The sequence below is a fragment of the Myotis yumanensis genome, unplaced genomic scaffold (assembly GCF_028538775.1).
Source record: "Myotis yumanensis isolate MYYU_CA2020_CCGP unplaced genomic scaffold, mMyoYum1.0.hap1 SCAF_15, whole genome shotgun sequence".
Classification (NCBI taxonomy): domain Eukaryota; kingdom Metazoa; phylum Chordata; class Mammalia; order Chiroptera; family Vespertilionidae; genus Myotis; species Myotis yumanensis.
This window is the reverse complement of record NW_027223766.1, coordinates 1045922-1069628: the sequence shown is the minus strand read 5'-3', so window position 1 is coordinate 1069628 and position 23707 is coordinate 1045922. Positions and strand designations below refer to the sequence as shown.

General features: G+C 53.7%; 1 protein-coding gene and 1 long non-coding RNA gene across 2 annotated transcripts; both read left to right on the top strand.

The window, feature by feature from the left end:
* The first annotated feature begins 18658 nt into the window (after positions 1–18658).
* On the top strand, positions 18659–20056 carry LOC138993459 (keratin-associated protein 10-4-like). The gene has a single exon (XM_070392711.1). The coding sequence runs from the start codon at positions 18659–18661 to the stop codon at positions 20054–20056; it is 1398 nt and encodes a 465-aa protein (XP_070248812.1).
* A 1147-nt stretch (positions 20057–21203) lies between these two features.
* LOC138993099 (uncharacterized) lies at positions 21204–23400 on the top strand. The gene is made up of 3 exons (XR_011468226.1): positions 21204–21240; positions 22290–22321; positions 23370–23400. It is a non-coding gene; the product is annotated as an uncharacterized lncRNA (long non-coding RNA).
* Positions 23401–23707: the final 307 nt, after the last annotated feature.

Genomic DNA, 23707 nt, shown 5'->3' with positions numbered 1-23707 from the left:
CTGGCCTTGGCCCTGGGTCTCCGCAGGGACTCGGGGAGGATCGAGGGATGGACACGTGTGAAGAGCCCGCTGCCCGAATGTGTCACGACGTCTGTGAAAATGAATTTTCAAGGAGAAACAGGCTGGTCAGGTTCTGAAGTTCCTTCCCAACATTTCCTCATGATCTTTATAACTTCACCACATTGTTATTGTTTTAAAGAAAAGTAAATCTAAAGTTGTGCATCAGCATTTATCTCAGTGGCCATGGCTGAGAGGCAGTCTCTGGGGTGGAAAATGTAAGTTTTAAGCAGACACAGCTCAGTCCCAGGAGGAGGTGGACATGCAGCTGTTGCCAAATAACAGCATCTGGTCCGCAGCGCCATGGGCAGATCCTGGGCTGGCCATAGTGGCACGGGGCAGAAACCCCTGCCCTGAGGCAGTGCCTACTGTCGCTGCTGCTCTGAGCTGCCAGCAGCCCTGAGCCCTAGTGGGCGAGGCTTCTTGTGGTCTATATTTGACGGGTCATTCTGACAACCGAAGCAATGAGCCAAAGGTTTTCCCTGGGGTCTCGTGATGCTGAAGAATGAGCTCTGTGGACCAGAAATTTAAGCAAAGGTGAGGAACATCCTATATAATAAAAGCCTCAACCAGTCACTATGATGTGCACTGACCACCAGGGGACAGGCCCTTCGATCAGTAGGCTAGCTTGCTGCTGGGGTCCAGCCAGATCGGGACTGGGCAAGATGGGCCGGACATGCCCTAGAGCCCTCCCGAGGTCCCTCCCCAGATGGCCAACCTCCTGCATCCCTCCCTGGCTCCAATCATGCACCGGTGGGGTCCCTCGGCCTGGCCTGCACCCTCTCGCAATCCAGGACCCTTTGGGGGATGCCAGAGAGCCAGTTTCGGCCTGATCCTGCAGGTCAGGCTGAGGGACCCCACTGGTGCACAAAGCCATGCACCAGGCCTCTAGTTTATTATAAGCAGATTCAGACTCCCTGCACGGGGCCCAATAATGGGTTGCCGGTGAAGCCTTGTAGTCTAGGGCTGTACCTGTGCTGCAAGCCGACTCTATGTCTACGGTGTCATCACCTGATTGATCCCCTCATTGTTCTTGCCCAGCAACGGACCTGAACTTCCCTGCTCCTGTGCGTCCGTCCGTTCACCTTGGTGCTGCAGGCCCTCCCTCGGGTCCCAGGCCTCCTGCTCTGAGTCTGAAATCATTCTGTGGTCCCTGTCTGGTTGGTTCCTGTGATTAGGCTGCTCAGGCTGCCGTGTCTGCCCTGTTTCCCATGGGCCCTGCCCTGTCGGCCTGTGAGTCACGCTCACTCCTCTCCATTCCTGTGGCAGCCACGTTCCACTGGTCCCATTCCTGTTCACACAGGGCCACAGCCTCTGCCTGAGGCAGCGGGCAGGCTTACCCTGCTTCAGACCCAGTGGCTGTGCTCATTGTGGTATCTGCTGTTACAGCCAATGCTGAGACCCCATGCCCACCCATGCCCCCATGCCCACCATGCCCCCATGTCCATCCATTCCCACATACCCCTGCTGGCGGACGGGGCAGTCTGCTGGGATTCCCGCAGGCACCCAGCACCCACGCCACCCTGCGTAGTTGAGAGAACAGCCCAAGGACCCGGCAAAGACCACGTGACTTCTTCTTGTGTCAACTCCTGACTAGTTCCTGTCTTTCCAGCTGATCTGATATAGTATTTAATAGTAGCATTTTATCCAGTGTTTCTTTATGGGAGGGCAGGGCCTGGGATGGCTCCCTGATATCAGAATCTTATTTTTATTTACTTGCTGTTAATCCTCACCTGAAGGTATTCTTTTATAGAGAGTGGAAGGGAGGAGAGGAGGGAGTGGAAGAGGCAGAAAGAGAGAGAGAAAAGCATTATGTGCCAGAGACACATTGATTGGTTGCCTCCCACACACACCCCAACTGGGGCTGAGGATTGAACCTGCAACCCAGGTATGCGCCCTTGACCCGGAATAGAACCTATGACCCTTTGGTGCCCAGGACAATGCTCTAACCACTGAGCTACCTGGTAGGCCATCAACTTTGGGTCTTAGATTCGTGTCAGCAGCATGTGAAAGGTGGGCCCCTGTCAGGGAATCCCACACAACCCAGCACCGTCCCCTTCCAATTCAGGCCTGTCGGTCACGGATGACCTGCTCCTCTCTGAGGCCACATCCACTAAGAACTGTCACCCTGCGGGCGTCTTGTCACTCACTCAGCAGACACTGGTTCATCCCTTTGTGAGTCAGGCACTGCTCTGGGCACCAAGGGCTGACATCGAACCAGATGCTTGACGACAACCGGCCACTGGGCTCTCGATGGGTTTACATGCACATCGAATAGCGACAGCATGGGCTGCCTCGCGCTCCCTCCGCTGGGCCGGCCTCTAGGTGGGGGGTCGCGTCCTTTTCCTCTCCTTCTTGCCTGTTTTCTGTCTTCCTTCCTGTCTCTCCTGGCTGCTTTCTCTCCATGAAGAGTTTCTGAATTGGGGACTGGCTTGAATTTTCAACAGAAATTTTAAATGATGCAGCAAGTCCAGTGACAGCTCAAGGATGACATCATACATCTTAAAAAATAAAATTTAAACAAAGTAAAAATCCAGAAAATGTACAGGTTCATATTACGTTGATTTTCCCCTGAAGACTTTTCTAGCTCCTCTCCTCTGCATCCTTCCACAGCATCCGGCTTGAGCTTGCTCCAGCTCCACGAGGCCCTCAGCGTGTCCGCACCTTTCCCTGCTGTTCGCATCTGCTCCTCGCTTTGCTTCCAGGTTAAATCTCCCCATTTCTCTCAGCCCTCAAACCTGGTTTCCTTGTAGTTCTTTCATTTTTAAATTCTTTCTTCACTGATAACTCACCTTTTTTCTAAAATGTTTTGAAGAATTTTCTGTGGTGAGGGAACCAAGACACCAGGGAACTTTAAAACATGATGTTCCCATAGTTCACAAAAGCTTCCTCTGCGTGGACAAGCTCCTGTGGACCTGCCGGTGCAGGAAGGGACGGCATGTCTGTTCATCAGAAGTTTTGGGTCAATGGACCCGCTGAGCCGCTGGCTCTGTGGCCCCAGCATCTCCTCCCCCCGCTCCCCCGCCCAGCCCTGGTCACAGCTCGGACCCCAGCTCACCTTTCAGATGGAGGGTGACACCTCCAGTGGAATCCAGGAATCCAGGTATGAATGCCTTGAAGTGGATGTTTGTCAGATGGCTGTGGGCGGTTAAAAAGGGGAACTGACCAGAATGGGGGGAGATTGATCAGGCGTGTTCAGGACTGAACAGTGAGGAGCTGGGTGCAGTCAGGGCCCGAGGACTGGAACATGGAGCTGGTGAGGGAGGGAGGAGTCTTGCCTGGAGGCCTGCGTGGCCTGTGTGGGCGCTTCCAGACTAGAACGACTTAGCCTACAAATAAAGAAACTATTTACATGTTAGTTTTGTGTATGTGTGGCTTTCAGAGAGAAAACAAATTATTTAAATCTTTGAAAATGACATTTATTTCGTACTTGAAGATCACTAGATAGAAACAATCAGATTCAAAATAAAACTTCAAAGTATCATATTAGGAAAATCCAATAACAACAATAAAATCTACGTAATTTAGGTTTCATACTTTATTATTTCATTCAAATGTTTTTTTCTAAACTGAGCTTTCCTTTTCAGGCATCCTATCTAATAAAAGACAAAAAGGGTAATTAACTGTATCTCTGCTACACTTCCCATTGGCTAATCAGGGCGATATGCAAATTAACTGCCAACCAAGATGGCGGCCGGCAGCCACGCAGCTGAAGCGAGCAGGAGGCTTGCTTGCTCCAGTGATGGAGGAAGCCAAGGTTCCCCGCCTGCCGCAGCCTGGCTCTGAGCCTGAAAGCAACAATGTTTCAATTATAGAAGCTAAACAAACCCCAGATATCTGCTTTCAGCCGGCAGTGGCCTCAGAGCTGGGAGTGCCAGTGACGGCAACAATGTTTCAATTATAGAAGGTAAATAAATCCCAGAATAAAAAAGAAAAGAAAAAAAGGAGAGGCTGGGAGCTTCGGTCGCCTGCCAGCCTGAAAACGGCCTTCAGCCCCTCACCCAGACTGGCCAGGCACCCCAGTGGGGACCTCCACCCTAAAGGGGGTGTGGCCAGCTGCAAACAGCCATCAGCCCCTCACCCAGGCTGGCCAGGCACCCAAGTGGGACCCCCACCCTGATCTGGGACACGCTTCAGGGAAAACCAGCCAGCCCCCACCCATGCACCAGGCCTCTATCCTATATAGTAAAAGGGAAATATGCAAACTGATCCTAACAGCAGAACGACTGGGAATGACTGGTCACTATGACACACACTGACCACCAGCAGGCAGACACTCAATGCAGGAGCTGCCCTCTGGTGGTCAGTGCGCTCCCACAGGGGGAGCTCTGCTCAGCCACAAGCCAGGCTGATGGCTGCCAGTACAGCGGTGGTGGTGGGAGCCTCTCCTGCCTCCTCAGCAGTGCTAAGGATATCCGACTGTAGTTTAGGTCTGCTCCCGGCTGGCAAGTGGACATCCCCCGAGGACTGCTGGGCTGCCAGAGGGATGTCTGATTGCCAGCTTAGGCCCAATCCCCCAGGGAGCAGGCCTAAGCTAGCAGGTGGTCATCCCCCGAGGGGTTCCAGACTGCGAGAGGGCACAGGCCGGGCTGAGGAACCCCCCACCCCTGAGTGCACAAATTTTTGTGCACCGGGCCTCTAGTTTAATCATAATTGGTGATTACAGTGGGGCCTTGACTTACAAGTGTCCCGACTAACAAGTTTTTCAAGATATGAGCCATCTCTCGGCTGATTTTTTGCTTTGAGTTGCGAGCTAAAATTCGGGTTACGAGCCAGCTTCAGATACCTCACCACTAGTTGGCACAGTGAACGTCACAGTGAACACCACAACATCAGCCCACCATCACGTGTCTCACTCGTTCACTTTTTGATTTGACATATGAGTAATTTGAGTTACGAGCTCCATCACAGAACGAATTAAACTCGTAAGTCAAGGACCCACTGTACTTCATTGGTGCTAAGTATAAAAATCAAGAAAAATGCAAAAACTCCAACCTGAAATAGAGGAGTTGCAATCTGAAGAGAGAGGTAAATTTGGCGCCCCATTAAGCCAGGGTTTCCAAGGTACCTCCTTAAATTAAAATGTCTCTCAGATCACATCCTGAGCTTTGGAAAGACCATTTGAGATGCTTCTTGATTTTCAAATGCCTCACTTTCTGAGTCTCCATCAACTCAGTGGACAGAACCTGTGCACAGTCTCACTCTCTTCCTTGCAGCAGCACTAAGATTTGCAATCAGCAAACAGGTTTATCACTTCTCCTACCTGAACTGAGGGACGCAACCACACCCACCACTAATTAACTGACACACTTACACACGCTCTTACTCACACACACACTCAGACACACTACACTCATACACTCACACACACACATACACCCACACACACTACACTCATACTCACACACATATGCTCACACACACACACTACACTCACACACACATATACTCACGCACACACACACACACTCATAACCCACACCCACATACTACACTCTCACACACTCACACACATTCTCTCACACAGGATTTGCAGTGTGCCAGGCCTTAGGGTTTAGGGTAAGAGTCTGTTAGGTCCAGACCTGCATAAATCTTGTATTAAAATAACAATTACTATTTTTATTAATAGAATTAATATTATTAATACTATAATATATATTAACAGTTATCATTATTTGCGTTGCCTGTTAAGAATGTATTCCTGCAAATGAAATATTTTATTGACATTACACTTATCCAATTACTAGAGGCCTGATGCATGAATTTGAGCACCAGTGGGGTGCTTCGGCCTGGTCTGCAGGGATCGGGCTAAAACTGGCTCTCTGACATCCCCTGAGGGGTCCCTGATTGCGAAAGGGCACAGGCCAGGCCGAGGAACCCCACATAGTATGCATATAAGACCTTTGGTTAATATCTTCCTGCCCTCCCCCTCCCCCCTTCCTTCTGAGATTCATCAGTCTGTTCCATGTTTCCATACCTGTGCGTTGAGTGTCTACCCCCTGGTAGTCAAGAGACTGCCCCCCCATCCCCCCATCAGCCAGTCACTTAGGGTTATATATATATATATATATATATATATATATATATATATAGTATAGAAGTAAAATTATATATATGTACAGAGGGAGGGAGAGAGGGAGAGGGGTGAGGGAGGGGAGAGAGAATCTGCTAAGCACCCCACCCATGTGCCAACAGAAGGGAGAAGGCAGGGTTCAGAAGCATCAGCCTGCTGCCACCCGGTGGTGAAGAGCAGTACTGCAGCTTCATCTTGGGAATTTGCACAGGAGGGTCCCAGGATCAAGAGTGAAAGAGCTTTCAAAGGACTCGGGATACATGGCAGCCTCTAAAGCAGCGGTTCTCAATCTGTGGGTCGCCTACCTGTGGGTCGCGACCCCTTTGGTGGTCAAACGACCCTTTCACAGGGGTCGCCTAAGACCATCGGAAAACACATATATAATTACATATTGTTTTTGTGATTAATCACTGTGCTTTAATTATGTTCAATTTGTAACAATGAAAATACATCCTGCATATCAGATATTTACATTATGATTCATAACAGTAGCAAAATTACAGTTATGAAGTAGCAACGAAAATAATTTTATGGTTGGGGGTCACCACAACATGAGGAGCTGTATGAAAGGGTCGTGGCACTAGGAAGGTTGAGAACCACTGGTCTAAAGAATTCACAAACTCACCGCATCCCAAATAAAACGTCCGGTCAAGTTAGGCCCGAAACACAATGTTGTCCTTATACATACACTGTTCTATTTTTTAGTTTTTGGATAGCTCCTTCAACAATTACTGGATTCTAAGTGACAGGGCAACATCTTACTAAGCTGATTACTCTCCATTTTAATAAATAGAAACATCTTGTTAGATCAAGCAGCAAAATTATGTGTTTAATAGTCTAAGAATAGCACTGACCTCTTTCTATCCTTTCTTCCTGCCCGCTCTTACTTCAACACCATGTGTTCACCCCTCATACACTCACACACACTCACACACACTCTCACACACTCACTTAGACTCTCACACACTCACACACATTCACACACTCACACACACACTCATACACTCTCACTCACACACACTCACATACACTCTCACACTCTCTCACACTCACATACACTCTCACACACACACACACATACTCACACACACTCATACTCACACACACACACACTCACACACACACACTCTCACACACACACACACACACTCACACACACTCACACACACACACATTCACACACACACACACTCACATACACTCACACACTCACACACTCACACACACACTCACACACTCACACACACACACACACACACTCTCACACACACACACTCACACACACACACTCTCACACACACACTCTCACACACATACTCACACACATACACACACACACTCACACACTTACACACACACACACACTCTCACACACACACACACACTCACACACACACTCACACACACACACACATACTCACACACACTCACACACACACTCACACATTCACACACACACACTCACACTCACACACTCACACACACACTCACACACTCACACACTCACACACACTCACACACACACACTCACACACACACACACTCACACACACACACACTCACACACACACACACACTCACACACACTCACATACACTCTCACACACTCACACACACACTCACACACTCACACACACACTCACACACACACTCACACACACACTCACACTCACACACACTCTCACTCACACACTCACACACACACTCTTACACACACACACACACACACTCACACACACACTCACACACACACACTCACACTCACACTCACACTCACACACACACACACTCACACACACACTCTTACACACACACACACACACTCACACACAGTGCCGAGGCAGGTTGGCCGCGCGTCCAGAGCCCGCTGCCGTTAGATGACTGCGACAGTGACCAAGCCCTGGTGCACAGGCTCTGGCTCTGCATGAACACGGGACTCACACCAGGCGGTGAACCTCAAGACATGAGTCAGAGCCCTCGCATCCGTGTCTGCTCTTCTTGTCCAATAGCGGCCTCACGTGCCATCATATAAAACTCTTTCTTTGAGTATAAATATTGAAATGCCTTCCTCTCAAGCTCTCCCCTTCCCTGTTAGAGGGCCCTGGCATGGGGTGGCCTTGGAGCCGTGAAGGCAAGCACAGGGGAGGGATGCCTTGCCCCCCTCACTCGCTGCACACGGCGCCAGGTCTGCATCTGAACGTTAGTTCACAGTCAGATCCTCCGAGGACAAGGGGACATTTATGTGGCGTGAGCTGCAAGAGGACACAGGCGGGACCGTGAGGTGGAGCATATGCCTCCATCGCTTCTCTTTCCCTGAAGCCCTGAGGGCCACCCCAAAAGGGGCAGTGAAAGTCGGGGGGCTGAGCCACCCACCATGCGTATCAGCAGGTGCTCACAGGCTGATCACAGAGAATGCTCCTTGTGGCTTTTCCTCGAAAAGTAAAACACTGCGCTCCTGACTGTCTAAGCGTCACCAGGAGCCGGAATGCTGAAACTGCATGTCATGCTGATAGATAGACGGCTGCTCAGGCAGCGGCTCCTGCGGCCAGGCTGGCTCACATGGCCGGTGTGGGAGTACCGGCTGCCTTGCCCCCCGCCCTCCGTATCCCCTGCGGTGCTGCTGCTTAGGTCGTGTCCTCTGCCTGGGCCCCGTGTCCTCTGCCTGGGCCCCGTGTCCTCTGCCTGGGTCTAGTCCTCTGCTTGGGCCCTGCACTCGCCTGGACCTGCTTCTCGGAAGCACCAGGTTCCAACGGGACTGGCCAGGCCTGCCAGCTCCTCCTGCCTTTGGCCCTCTGAGCAGGAGAATGTCCGTCTGTCAGAAAACAAACCGGTGAAAGGAACAGTTAAGGCTGATGCCCGGCCTTGCACAGTGCACAGTATTAAAGGAAAAGCGTATTAAAGGAACAATAATAGCAAAGTAGTGTCTTGCTCTAGTCATTTAAGTAAAGCAGCTCACCTGTCCTTTTTCTGAGTCTAGTCCTGAGCCAGGGACCAGACTTCCTGAGATGAACCAGCGCCCTGAGCCCCAAAGTTGCCCCAGGGAGTGGGAAGTGACGTTGAGGGGCTTTGGCCGCACCCCTGGCAGCACTGGGGGTCCCAGCAGCCGCGGAGGTGGGTCAGGACCTCCGCTGTCAGCCCCGCTCTCCATGGACTCGGGAAGGGACGAGCTGAGCGAGTGGAATGGGCATGTTGAGTACAAACCGCCATGAGCCCCGGGCAGTGCAGGGAGTTTGTTCTGACAGCCCCACGGGGCGCACAGAAATGGCCGCAGGAAGTGTGCCACTGCCGTGTCCTTGGTGGCCTCACCTGTGGGCACTGGCCGGCCCCTCTGCAGGCCCAACACCAGACGGGCCGTCGGCACAGGCGGGGCCCAGAGGACCAGCCAGGCGCCCTGAGAGGGGGCGGACAGCCCTCTCGCCACCATCCCTGCAGGCGCCGAGCTCCACGGGCTGATGGCAGAGGACGGCAGAGCCCTGAGAGGCTGCTTTCCGACCACGTGACGAACACTCTTTCAGTTCCCTGACGGCTCCCAGCCCTTTGCTAGGAAACTGGTGGGACACTCTGAAGGAGCAATATTTTTGTTATTTTCTAAAAGGCTCTTGATTTTTAAAAAAGAAAAAAAATGGTGGCATTCCAAATATTTGGGGCCCATTGTATTTAAAGTTCATATCAGCGCCTGCGTCCCATGGCAGCTGTGACCAATGAACGGAAACTTGGTGCTCAGAGCAACCTTTGCTGTTTCCACTCCCAGGTCAGCAGCCAGGGCTCAAGTCCAGGTGTGATGGGGCACGGGCCCACCTGGAGCATGTCTGGCTGCCCGTGGCCCACAGCACAGGCACAGATCGGACTCTCTTCACATCACTCTCCCTCCACAGCCCTCTGCCCTCACCCACGGACACCGCAACGACACCCCAGCCCCACCCAACGATCAGCCCTACGCCCTCACCCATAGACACCGCAACGACACCCCAGCCCCACCCAACGATCAGCCCTACGCCCTCACCCACAGACACCTCAACGACACCCCAGCCCCACCCAACGATCAGCCCTACACCCTCACCCACGGACACCTCAACGACACCCCAGCCCCACCCAACGATCAGCCCTATGCCCTCACCCACGGACACCTCAATGACACCCCAGCCCCACCCAACGATCAGCCCTACACCCTCACCCACGGACACCTCAATGACACCCCAGCACCACCCAACGATCAGCCCTACACCCTCACCCACGGACACCTCAATGACACCCCAGCCCCACCCAACGATCAGCCCTACACCCTCACCCACGGACACCTCAATGACACCCCAGCCCCACCCAACGACCCAGGATCATCTCCCACCACAGAATCCCAATTTAACCACAAGTGCCACGTCCCTTTTGCCATCTCAGGTGTCACTCACGTTCCAAGGCTGAGGGAGGGACACCGTGGATGTGACTCGGGCTGGGCTGCCCCTGGGAGGGGCCATGTGGTTCCTTGATGTAACTGCTACAGCTGAGTGGAGGCGTATTCAATCAAGATGGGACAATGAAGACACAACAAGACCACCTACAGGAACCAAGCAGCAGGTTGTCAGGTAGAGCCCAGATTCTGAGCGATGCACTTGGGTTCTAACTCTGGCTGCAGTAAGGAAAAGGAACGCACTAGGACGCTTTGAGGTGGACGCGTGTATATACTAAGACAAACTGTAGCCCTTGCCAGCTTGGCTCAGCGGATAGAGTGTCTGCCCACGGACTGAAGGGTCCGGGTTTGATTCCTGGTCAAGGGTGCGTACCTCGGTTGCAGTTTTGCTCCCCGGGCACTGTCAGGGTGTGTTCCAGGGGCAACCAATCGATGTGTCTCTCTTACCCTCTCCCCTGCCCTCCCACTCTCTCTGAAAATCAGTGGAAAAACCCTCAGGTGAGGATTAGAAAAAAACCTTTGGAAGAAGACACGCAGGGAGCCGCGTTGCCTTCGCTCCGCAGCGGCGTGCCTGGCGGAACCTCCCGGCTCTGAGCTAAGCCCCTCCCATTGTCAGTGCTGGACCTTGACGATGAATATCCCTCTACGCAGCAAATGCCACTCTGGTTCAGAAATGGCTGTTTTGCACGTGTTTCTCTTTCCTAAAATAAAGAAAAGCTTCGTAACTCTGTGCTGATTGTCTCTTTGCCACGTTTTACTGGTGGAGAGATACAGGGGTGCATGTTCCCATCAGAATTAAAGCCGAATGAAGCATTTGCATTTCCAGCATCTCACACATCCAGCACGGGCCAGGTCCTAGCTGAGTCACCAGGCAACAGTGACCCTAGGGAACCGGATTCCACCGGGGACGAGGGAATATGCGGTTCTGATTCATGATAAGATCTTACTCTGTAACCAAATACACAGCAACTCAGAAATCCGTGGGAAAAGGACACAGAAGTGAACGTGGCACAGAGGGCTGGACCGTGTTCCATGTGGGCAGCTCCTCACATGGGGCAGACGGTCAACCTCTCCCATCCCACGGCGCACAGACTAGTTACTGAAATTCTGTGACACCAAAAAGACATCATAGTTTTCACCATTCTGACCTAAAAAAAAAAGGTATGATTTTGATTCATTCACACCAGATGGCTATTGTTCTTTTGGCTGCTGCAATTTTTAAAAACACATTTTTATTGATTTCAGAGAGGAAGAGAGAGGGAGAGAGAGAAACATCAATGATGAGAGAGAATCATTGACCAGCTGCCTCCTACATGCCCCACCTGGGGATCGAGCCCATGACCCGGGCCTGTGCCCTGACTGGGAATCGAACCAAGATCTGGTTCATAGGTCGACGCTCACCCTCTGAGCCATGCTGGCTGGGCAGCTGCTGTCGTTTTTTATTTGACAATTAAGGAGAAGAGGGCAGTCCTGCCTGTGCTGAACTCCAAAGGCGCATGTGGAAGCTGGTCAGGAAGGCCTTCCAGGCTTTGAGGCGTGTCCTGACCCGGGCGCTGTGAGTGCTCAGAGAGTGGCTTTGATGGGAGACGCAGAAACATTTTCACGTGACATTGTCCCATCCCGGGTCCCATCCAGCGACAGTTTGGATGCACAAGGTGCTGTGTTAAACCCTGGCACTTGGTCCGAGAAAAGGGACAAGTGGGTGTGGGACCTGGTGCTTCTCCTTGTCTAACGAGGACTTCGGGGATTTCACAGAAAAGGCATTTTCTCACATCACTTTGATCGCTGATATTTAGGTCAGACGTTCTCTTTATTCCAAGTACAGTTTATCAGAGCCTCATTAACCCCAAGAGGAGGCCCCATCCTTGTCATCCTCCTCCTCCCCGTCCTCCTCCTCCCCGTCCATCTCCTCGCCATCCTCCTCCTCGCCGTCCTCCTCCTCGCCATCCTCCTCCTCCCCGTCCTCCTCCTCCCCGTCCTCCTCCTCACCGTCTTCCTCCTCGCCATCCTCCTCCTCACCGTCCTCCTCCTCCTCCTCCTCCTCGCCGTCCTCCTCCTCCTCGCCGTCCTCCTCCTCGCTGTCCTCCTCCTCGCCATCCACCTCCTCCTCACCATCCTCCTCCTCCTCCCCACCATCCTCCTCCTCACTGTCCTCCTCCTCGCCATCCTCCTCCTCCTCACCATCCTCCTCCTCCTCGCCATCCTCCTCCTCCTCGCCATCCTCCTCCTCCTCACCATCCTCCTCCTCCTCACTGTCCTCCTCCTCACCATCCTCCTCCTAGCCATCCTCCTCCTCCTCGCTTTCATTCCTCAACTAGGAACGCACTCCTTGGGCCTGACCCCAGGGCCTTGCCATGTGGAGTGGCTTAGACTGCATGGGTTGGATATGGACCTGATGATGAATTTGGGAATAAGTAGTCACGTGACAAGGTTGGGTCAGGATAAGAGTGGAAAAGAAGAGAGGGGATGAGGATTTTAGAACAAGATCTCAAAAAAGTCTGAAATACTCAGTACATAACTAAATGAATAAACACATACAGGAAAAGACTGAACTGTTCTACTCAGGAGGGTTTAATTTTAAGAATTTAGAAGAAAAATATTGATTTCTTTGGGCCTGACATCATAGGACATCCAATGGAATTCTTTAAAAATCAAAACAACAACAAACCCCAGACTGTTTTAGGTCCAGGTAGTCCATTAATATCCGCAATGATGTCCCTTCTCCGCCCCTGGTCCTGTCCTCGCCAGCAGAAAAGGGTGTTTGGGAAAGAAAACAATATCCAAGGAGTTCTCACAATTAAAAATATGATTGTTATGGAAAGTTTCCTAAAACTCACACAAAAGGGCACATTTTTATGAGCATCCAGTAGTCACAGCGACAGAGCAGGGAGCAAGAGCTTTGGTTGCACACACCAAACCCCCTTTCTGCTGGGGTCCAGCCCCAGCAGGTCCAGGGGTTCCCCATAGGTGTGGACGGAGTCGGCGAAGAAGGAATGACATGAAGGCAGCAATCAGTTGATCAGCAGCCTAGCCAGGATCTCCAGCCAAAGTTCTGGTCGGAGTTCTGGTTAGGAACTGATGAGGAACTGATGAGGATCTGATGTTTATTGTCTTGTTACATCCGTATTTATACCAGCCGATTTTAATCCTGTCAATTTCTATTATAAAGGTTAAAGTGTTTCTTATCTCCATTCCAGGGAGTAAAGATTATGTAGCTTAACTACCTGCCTGGCAATTAGTTAAGGGGTTGTATCCCCTCCCTAACCTCAGGGAAAGATCCCCACCTGGGGAAACAACCTTTCTCGGAGAGGTGACCTTGGATAAAACACATGGCGCTAAAGGGAGCAAACATATTAAGAACAATATGCTATATATGCCAGGTCCATTGAAACATATGCTGTGCAGATGTTTCTTTCCTGCAGCGACTGTGTCAAGCAGCAAGGATGGACCGGCTTCCGGCAAATTCCCCCTTTTTTATTTTTTAAATGATAGCGCATGCAAATCAGTGGCCACCTCTCAGATTGGGCTGTTTAAGACTCGGAAGAAGACTGGCAAGCAATGACAACAAGCATAGCTATAAACATAGTGGATGGAGCGCACAAGGAGCCCCGTTCCTTAGGAGGTTGCCGGCCTCTTCAGTCAAGAGATTTCAGCTGTCCTCAAGTTGTTGGTTTGGTTGTCCTTGTTGGTCTGGCTAGCGGGCGGCATCACTGGCGACGGGCTTCCCGACGTGTCAGCGAGTTGAAGGGCTGCATCAAAGGGTCCATCAGGGCCGTGATTGATGGTGGTGTCAATGTCCAAGGAGGAGTAAGCTGTGTCCTCTGGGTCAGCTGTTATGGAGGATGGAGGGTAGTAGAGAGAAAAAGAAAAGAAAGCAAAAGAACTACAAGGCATGGAAGTGTTTAGAAAAAAGAAGGAGAAGAAAGGGAAGAAGGCAGCATCCTGACACAGCCCTTTCCTTCAGCTGCCCCTTTCCCTGTGGTCCAAGGTAGAAATGGGAAACAAGTCCTGTTGCAGTGAGAGGGCAGCTGCTGTCAGCCAGTCTCTGTCTTTACCTGGGTCCTGATCTGAGCTGGGCGTGGGAAGCGGGAAGTAGCCATGGGGGCAGGAGACCTCCCTCAGAAGGGGCGAGTGTTCAAGCCCTTGCATAGTTGGGGGGGTGAGGATCTGTGCCCCACCTTTGTTGACCCCCAAGTTCTCTCCTGCCAGCCCCTCTGCGACTGTGCTTGTCTTAGGTTGTTCCTCCCTGAGGAATCTTACCCGTCTTTGACTAACCAGCCATCCTCCGGGGCCAAGCAGGGTGATGTGAGGTTCAGTTCTGTCTCCTTGGTAGCCTACGCCCCCGTGGCCTCCATGCCCCGCAACTGCCTTGGGATCCCCTCACCTGCTGGCGGGGCCCTGACATTAATCACATATCTTGGGGAACCCAGGTTTCTTCTCCAGGGAGGGCCCAGCTCACGCCATTGGGCTAGAGACAGATCCATGGTACCAGCCACCATGAGGCTTCAACCTCAGCATGAACAGAGAGCTCAGGCAATAGCTATAGTCAATTGGATTGTAAGAAGAGGGTCCCTCTTGACATGAGGGTAAGAGGGGCCAATACAGGACAAAGGAGAGTCCCGGGACAGGGCTTTCTCAGCCCAGGATGTCAGGCTCTTGGCACAAGACAACTCCATGTATGGGACATATACCAGACACCCCTAGTCACGGCATAAAAGGGAGGTGTCCTTCCTGGAACAGTAGAGTAGGGAGATTCTAGAAAAGGCTGTGTTCAGGAGAGAAGGAGAAAGGCCAAAAAACCAGCAAACAAGTAGTTAGATTTAAAAAAAAAAAAAAAAAGGAAAAAGGAAAGAAGATGTGGGGCAAAGCTGGGACATATGGAGGCACATGTGATCCTCCCAATGGACAGATTGTTCCAGCTCAGGGCTGCACATCTGCTGCAGACGGGCACTGGTCAGGTGTGCTAGGGTGAGGTGGAAACAGAGGGCGGTGAGACATAAGGTCGGACTAGACGGTCTGGAATCCACACAGGTGAGTCTGCGTCCTGTGGAAATATACAAGCATATCCTCTCCCCCGGGTTAAAAGTACATCAGGTCCCTTCCAGGCTCCTGTAAGCAAGTCTCTCCATTTGACGAGGACTTTAGGTTTAGTTAGATCAGGGTTCCAATGCCTGTACATCGGGGAATTTCCCTCAGAATCTACATTTAGTATATTAATTACAAATAGAGTATGTTGTAGAACATGATGAGGAGAGGAATATTTAAACTCATTTTCTTGTAATTTTTTAATTTGTGTTTTTAAAGTTTGGTGAGCCCTTTCTACTATTGCTTGGCCTTGAGGATTGTAAGGTATTCCTGTAGTATGTGCGATGCCGAATGTAGAGCATAAGTTTTTAAAAGCTCTTGGTTCTGACACCGGACAGTCCTGGCTGGCGTGGGCAGGCACGCTGAGAGGACGGGTGACTTCTGCCCGGGCCTGGGGTTGCAGCCTCAGGCATGAGAGGCGCCAGCCATGCCCACGCCCAGCAGGGGAGGCCCCAGAGGCGTGGGGGGCGGGATGTCCCCTCGCAGGAGGGGGCCCTGGGCTTGGGGCACGTGCACAGTGGACAGCCTCGGGGACCGGCCGGGCCCTGACCTCTGCGTCGCACCTGACCTCGGTGACCTCAGTGTCCTCACCGAAGGGAGGGCCGCCCAGCACCTCCCCATCTCACAGGGTTTATGAGATGAAATGGCCTCACACAGGAAAGAACAATGTGAGCCTTCGAAGACTTCACAGCTACTTACTGTGGCGACAAGGAGCATGGTTACCACCCCCCACGGATGAGCTGGACGCCTCACTCCCGCGCCCCCACAGGGAGGAGACACCGCGTGTACCACTCGCATTGGTGTCACCTGGGTTCATAAGACCCACCTCGCCGGGTGCGAGCCACAGGGACAGCTCCGCCAGCGCCTCTCGGGACCCCGGGAAACCGTTTTCTCAGAACCTCGCGTGAGCGCCGCCCCTGTGGGGATGCAATGCCAACGTCCTAATTTATTTTCAATTAGTGGCTACTTTGCTTTAAAGTGGATGTTATCCAACTGCCTGGCCAGGAGTCTTTCCACATATACTCACTCCCCCAGCAGGAAGGAAGCCCCATGCCCCAGGCTGGGCACTGCACCCCCAGGCCACATGGGGCCGGGCAGGCGCTGTGCCCCCAGGACAGGTGCTGCCTGTGGGAAATCGCATCGGGAAACAGCCTCCGAGATGCTGCAATAACAAAGCCCCCATGTGATAGCCCTACCCAGGTAACAAAATGAGTTGCCACCAACATCTCACTCACCAGCTAGCTCCGTTATAAACATCTAGGAATAAATTCTACAATTTTTTCAAGTAACATTGTAGAAATCTTGGATTAACAGTGATATATACTATATTACTGAAACAGAAAACTTACTATGTCCAATGGTATCAAAGTGATTTAAAAGTTTAGCTAGAGATTAAATAGTCCAGAATAGTCAAGATGTTGTGAAAAATAATAAGAAAAGGAGTAACTGGCCGGGGTGGCTCAGTGGCTGAGCGTCGACCTATGAGCCAGGAGGACAGTTCATTCCCGATCAGGACACAGGCCCCAGTTGCGGGCTCCATCTCCAGGAGGGGACGTGAGATGATTCCTTCTCATCATTGATGCTTCACCTCTCTCCCCCGCTCCCTCCCCCTACAATCAATAAAGAGAACAGGGAGGAGCTTCCCACTGGCTGAGATGCATCTGGGACGCCTGCAGCATCTGGGGCGGGAGCGGAAAAATGTCAGGAGCAAGAACAGAGGCCAGACTAACGAAGTCACATGCAGCAAAGGAGACACACAACTGTGGTCCAGTTTATTTATCTGAACAACTGAACCATCTGAGAGAAAACAGGTAGGTTCCTACCCCCATCACTTAGAAAAATAAGTATCCTGTGATGAAATATCTAAATCCAATAGGGGAATACATGGCATAGACATGTGTATGTAGGTACAGCCTATGTTACTGCACCAGATTTGCAATGTGCTTACATGGAACATTATCACTCGCTCCCCCACAGGCCAGATGGTCCTGGCGAGAAGAGAACCTGGGGAGGCGGGAGCCCAGCCTGACTCGAGGCCTGGCCTGACTAGCAACAGGCCCTCATCCATTCTTTTCATGGAATCAACACCCCCACTGGGGCTACAGGGAAAGCATTTTGCAGGGAGCATTTCTGATTTCCAACTTCCAGGCAGAGAAAAGCGATCACATGTCCTCACTATTTTGATTATGAAAGTAACCCCAGCCCCAGCGGCACGGGGTGGCCGCTCCCTCCTGAACGGCCGCACCTGCCCCATCGCTGTGTCCCGGCTGGGGTCACCTGCACGGCTGTGTGGCCGCCCTGAGCCTCACCTCTCTTCCTGCCAGGGCCACAGAACAGGTGGATGCTAGTGTTAAAAGGTTAAACTCAAGGACTTCAATTCAAGAACAATAAAGAGGGTGCGGCGTTCAGAGGGCTCTGATGGCAGAACGGCGGTCTGTCCTGGACACAGCCCTGAACGCCCGTGGCTGCCTTTCCCGCCTGCGTGTTGTGTGCCCCTGCGTGTGCCCCTGCGTGAACCGCTGCATGTGCCAATGCATGAACCACTGCGTGTGCCGCTGCATGTGCCGCTGCATGAACCGCTGTGTGTGCTGCTGCGTGAACCGCTGTGTGTGCCGCTGCGTGTGCCCCTGCGTGAACCGCTGTGTGTGCCGTTGCGTGAACTGCTGTGTGTGCCACTGCATGTGCCCCTGCGTGAACCGCTGTGTGTGCCGCTGCATGTGCCCCTGTGTGAACCACTGTGTGTGCCGCTGCGTGAACCGCTGTGTGTGCCCTGCGTGTGCTGCTGCGTGTACCGCTGCATGTGCCGCTGCGTGTGCTGCTGCGTGTGCCCCTGTGTGAACCGCTGTGTGTGCCGCTGTGTGTGCCGGTGCATGAACCACTGTGTGTGCCGCTGCATGAACCGCTGTGTGTGCCGCTGCGTGAACCACTGTGTGTGCCGCTGTGTGTGCCCCTGCATGTGCTGCTGCGTGAACCGCTGTGTGTGCCCCTGTGTGTGCCGCTGCGTGAACCACTGTGTGTGCCGCTGTGTGTGCCCCTGCATGTGCTGCTGCGTGAACCACTATGTGTGCTGCTGTGAGTGCCACTGCGTGTGCACCTGCATGTGCCGCTGCGTGAACCACTGCGTGTGCCCCTGCGTGTGCCGCTGCGTGAACCGCTGTGTGTGCCCCTGCGTGTGCCGCTGTGTGAACCGCTGTGTGTGCCGCTGCATGTGCCGCTGTGTGTGCCCCTGCATGTGCTGCTGCGTGAACCACTGTGTGTGCCCCTGCGTGTGCCGCTGCGTGAACCGCTGCGTGTGCCCCTGCGTGTGCCGCTGCGTGAACTGCTGCATGTGCCCCTGCATGAACCGCTGTATGTGCCCCTGCGTGTGCCGCTGTATGTGCCCCTGCGTGTGCCGCTGCGTGTGCCCCTGCGTGTGCCGCTGCGTGAACCACTGTGTGTGCCGCTGCATGTGCCGCTGTGTGTGCCCCTGTGTGTGCCGTTGTGTGTGCCGCTGCGTGAACCTCTGTGTGTGCCTCTGGTTGTGCCGCTGCGTGTGCCCCTGCGTGTGCCGCTGCGTGAACCGCTGCATGTGCCCCTGCGTGAACCGCTGTGTGTGCTGCTGTGTGTGTCGCTGCGTGAACCTCTGTGTGTGCCCCTGGTTGTGCCGCTGCGTGTGCACCTGCATGTGCCCCTGTGTGAACCGCTGCATGTGCCCCTGCGTGTGCCGCTGCGTGAACCGCTGCATGTGCCCCTGCGTGAACCGCTGTATGTGCCCCTGCGTGTGCCGCTGCGTGTGCCCTTGCATGTGCCGCTGCGTGAACCACTGTGTGTGCCGCTGCATGTGCCGCTGCGTGTGCCCCTGTGTGTGCCGCTGCGTGAACCGCTGCATGTGCCCCTGCGTGAACCGCTGTGTGTGCCGCTGTGTGTGCTGCTGCGTGAACCGCTGTGTGTGCCCCTGGTTGTGCCGCTGCGTGTGCCCCTGCATGTGCCGCTGCATGAACCGCTGCATGTGCCCCTGCGTGAACCGCTGTGTGTGCTGCTGTGTGTGCCGCTGCGTGAACCGCTGTGTGTCCCTGGTTGTTTCGCTGCGTGTGCACCTGCATGTGCCGCTGTGTGAACCGCTGCGTGTGCACCTGCATGTGCCGCTGCATGAACTTCTGTGTGTGCCGCTGCGTGTGTTGCTGTATGAACTGCTGTGTGTGGCGCTGTGTGTGCTGCTGCGTGTGTCCCTGTATGAACTGCTGTGTGTGGCACTGTGTGTGCCGCTGCGTGTGTCCCTGTATGAACTGCTGTGTGTGGCGCTGTGTGTGCCACTGCGTGTGCCGCTGCGTGAACCGCTGTGTGTACCCCTGCGTGTGCCCCTGCGTGTGCTGCTGCGTGTGCCACTGTGTGTGCCGCTGCGTGTGCCGCTGTGTGTGTGGGCACCTTCCTGCTGGGGTTGCCAGCAGACCCACTGACAGGACTCGTGGGGGTGAGTGCCCCAGAACCCAGCACACACCAGCCAGGCTACTCAGAGAACAGGCGTGCACACCTAGTAACATCGATGGCAACACGCCTGGCTTTTGTCCTGACAGAATTCCCGGCTCTCGGCTCTCGTGGTAACAGGGTCCTTCCCGCTGTGAGTGTGAATCAGTGCCTGTCCTCAGGGCACAGGCAGACGGGCTGTGGCACAGCAGGGCCGGGCCCGGGAAGCAGGAGGGCCGGGCCTGGGAGGAGGGGGGGCCAGGCCCGGGAAGAGGGGGCACCGGGCCCGAGAGGAGGGGGGCCTGGCCAAGGGCAAGGTCTCCAGCTGCAGCTGTGCCTGCCAGAGTCCTGCTCCCAGAGGGGCCTCGAGCTGGACATTCCGTCCTCAAACACTGACGCTGGAGAAACAGGAACCGTCCACAGGGAGAGGCGGCAGGAAGTGGCAGCCTGCAGCTGCCTCCCTGCTTCTCCCCTGCGCGTTCCCACGCCCCCAGCTGCCTGTTTGCAGATGAGGCGGCGCTGGCCAGGCACCACCCTCGGTGGCTGCTGTCCCTTCTGTTCCAGGCGCAGGCGTGTTACTCACACTGTTCCCACCACCCGCTCACCCTCCCGTCTGGCAGCCAGCAGCCTGTTTCCCGTACCCATGAGCTTCCTTCCTCTTCTGCCAGTTCATTTTGTTCATTAGATTCCACATGTGAGTGAGACCAGAGGTGCTCGCTCTCTCTGACTGGCTCATCGCTCAGCGAACACCGTCAGGCCCGCCCTCTGCGTGAGTGGGGAGGGCTCCGTCCCCTCCCGCTGAGCCGCATTCCGCTGGGTCCACGCCCTGCAGCTCCATCCAGCGCCTGCTGTGGGCACCCAGGCTGCGCCCGCACCTCTCCTGCCGCGGGCACCTGTGAGCCGGGTACAGACACTGCTTTGGGTCTGTGTTTGGGGTTCTTGGGATATAGTCCCAGAAGTGAACTGCTGGGTCCTGCGGCAGCTCTACTTTTAATTTGTTGAGGGACTGAGGGTGATCTGTTGCTGCAGAAACGCATCTTGGCGTGGATGGCCACAGCGTCCGATTCCTGCTTCCTGTCCGGCCCCTCAGGACACACCTGTGAGAGAAAAGTTAAAAACGGAGCCTTTCCTGACGCAAGGCCTTTGGGGTTTCTAACGGCAATTACAGGGCGGAAAAGTAGGTAAATAATAATGAACACAATAATATCATAAACGGTACGGGAAATACTGTCTCCTACTCACGGCAGTACCCGCTTCTGCCCGCCCTGCACACCTGCCTCCTCCTCATCTGCTCCCTTCAGGGCGGCTGTGGGGTGACAACCTCAACCCCGACCACTTGCAGAACGTGTCCCCATCTCCGCCCCGCCCCCGCCCCCATGTCTGCGGCTCAGGGCCGTGGGGGGTGGATGCCCCCCGAGGTGCTGCCTGGAATTAGCAGCTTCTACCAAAAAGATGGGGGGGAGCTCCTAAGCTCCTGATGGGTTCAGGTAGGAGGAACCCCAGGAATCAGTGACTAGAAACTGGACTTAGCTTTTGCGATTAAAAAACATCTTAGCAAGATCCATGTAACACACGTAGTCTTCCCCTTACAGGAGGTGCCCGAACAGAGAGAGACCTAGGTGGGGGAGGGGGGGAAGGGAGGTTGAGCATCCTTGCGACCAGAAGGCAGGAGGGCAGGAGGGAAGGAAGGCAGGAGGGCAGGAGGGCAGGAAGGCAGGAGGGCAGGAGGGCAGGAGGGCAGGAAGGCAGGAGGGCAGGAAGGCAGGAAGGCAGGAGGGCAGGAGGGCAGGAGGGCAGGAAGGCAGGAGGGCAGGAAGGCAGGAAGGCAGGAGGGCAGGAGGGCAGGAGGGCAGGAGGGCAGGAGGGCAGGAAGGCGGTATCAGGCCTGCTCCTCGCTCAGCACTGACCATGCCCGCTCCAGTCCGCACTCTGTTGGTAAATGCTACCCCGCAGGTTTGCTAGGCCTGCCTGACACGGGGCTGCTCAGGTGAGAGGACATGGGAGAAGGAGCCCCAGGAGACAGAAGTGCGCCCTGGAGACCTTGCCACTGTTACCATGGAAACCTCCCGCTCTGCTCCTGGGAGAGCCCCCATGAACTGGATTGTGGTTACTGTTTCCCAGGGGTAATCGCAGTGGGAAACAGGCCTCCGAGATTGCGGGCTTGGTCCAGGCCCCCACAACGAAGTGCCTGCTGCAATCAGGTGAGTCACACAAATGTCTTCCCAGGGCACAGAAGTCAAGTTCCTGCTGTGCTACAGGTATGAAGTGCACAATAGTGTTATGTCTAATAAACAATGTACATGCCTCAATTTAAAAATACTTTATTGCTAAATAATGCTGACCATAGCCTTCAGTGAGTCCCGATCTTTCTGCTGATGGATGGTCCTTGCCTTGATAGAGTGTTGGCCTGCGGACTGAAGGGGCCCAGGTTCAATTTTGGTCAGGGTACATGCCCAGGTTGCGGGCTCGATTCCCAGTAGGGGGCATACAGGAGGCAGCAATCAATGATTCTCTCTCATCATTGATGTTTCTATCTCCCTCTCCCTCTCTGAAATCAATAAAAATATATTTATGGAAAAAAAGTATGTCCTAAATGGTTTACGGAAATCAACAACGTCTAACTAAAGCAGCAACAGTGATACAGTGGCATCTCTGATGGAGCGAGTGACCCAAGGCCACACGGACCCTCAGGGGATGGTCATTGCAGAGAGAGGTATAGGCGGTCACACAGGCAGGACAGGGGGGACAGCTCTGAGAACCCCGTCACCTCTGAACACAAACTCAAACCACATCCAATGACAGAGACTAGCTCTGCTATTTTCAAAAACCAAAACAAAATGAGTGATAATAAACCAGAATGTGTGGAAAACTCATGAGAAGGCCCAGAGAATTAAAATTAGAACTTATTGGTTATCAGAATTAGAAACTAGGTATATTGTATGCTTTTAAAAATATTCATAAAGCAACTTTTAACTGCACTTAAACAGGTGAGAAGTCTAAAACATTTTATTTTATAAATATACTAGAGGCCCAGTGCACAAAATTCATGCACATGGGGAGGGTCCCCTCAGCCAGGCCTGCACCCTTTCTAATCCGGGACCCCTCAGGGCATGTCCGACTGCCTCTCACAATCTGGGACCACTGGCTCCTAACTGCTCACCTGCCTGATCACCCTTAACTGCTAGCCTGCCTGCCTGATCATCCCTAACCACCTCTGCCTGTCTGATTGCCCCTAACTGCTCCCCTACTGGCCTGATCGCCCCTAGCTGCCTCTGCCTCGCCCCACACCTGGATTCCCTCCACCAGCCAGTTGCAGGCACCCAAGACCCGGGCTTCCCTCCCCCTGGCCAGATGCAGGCACCCAGGAGCTGGGCCAGCTTCGCCTGGGCTGGCCGCAGCCGCAGGGGACCGTGGGCGGGCGGCTTTGCCTGGGCTGCAGCTACAGGCGCCTGGGACCATAAGGTAGGTGGCTTGTCCCTCTCCCGGGCCGCAGCCTGGCTGGTCTCCATTCCTCTCTCGCGAGTTCATTTGTGCCTGGCTGGTCCCCATTCCTCTCTCCCCAGTGTTGAGTGTCTGAGCCCTTACAGTGTGATGGTGTGATGACCATTTGCATATTAGTTCTTTATTACACAGGATTCTCAATG

Bases quoted from the DNA above. Each gene is read 5' to 3' on its own strand.
- LOC138993459 (XM_070392711.1), top strand. From the start codon at position 18,659: ATGTGCTGCTGCGTGAACCACTATGTGTGCTGCTGTGAGTGCCACTGC.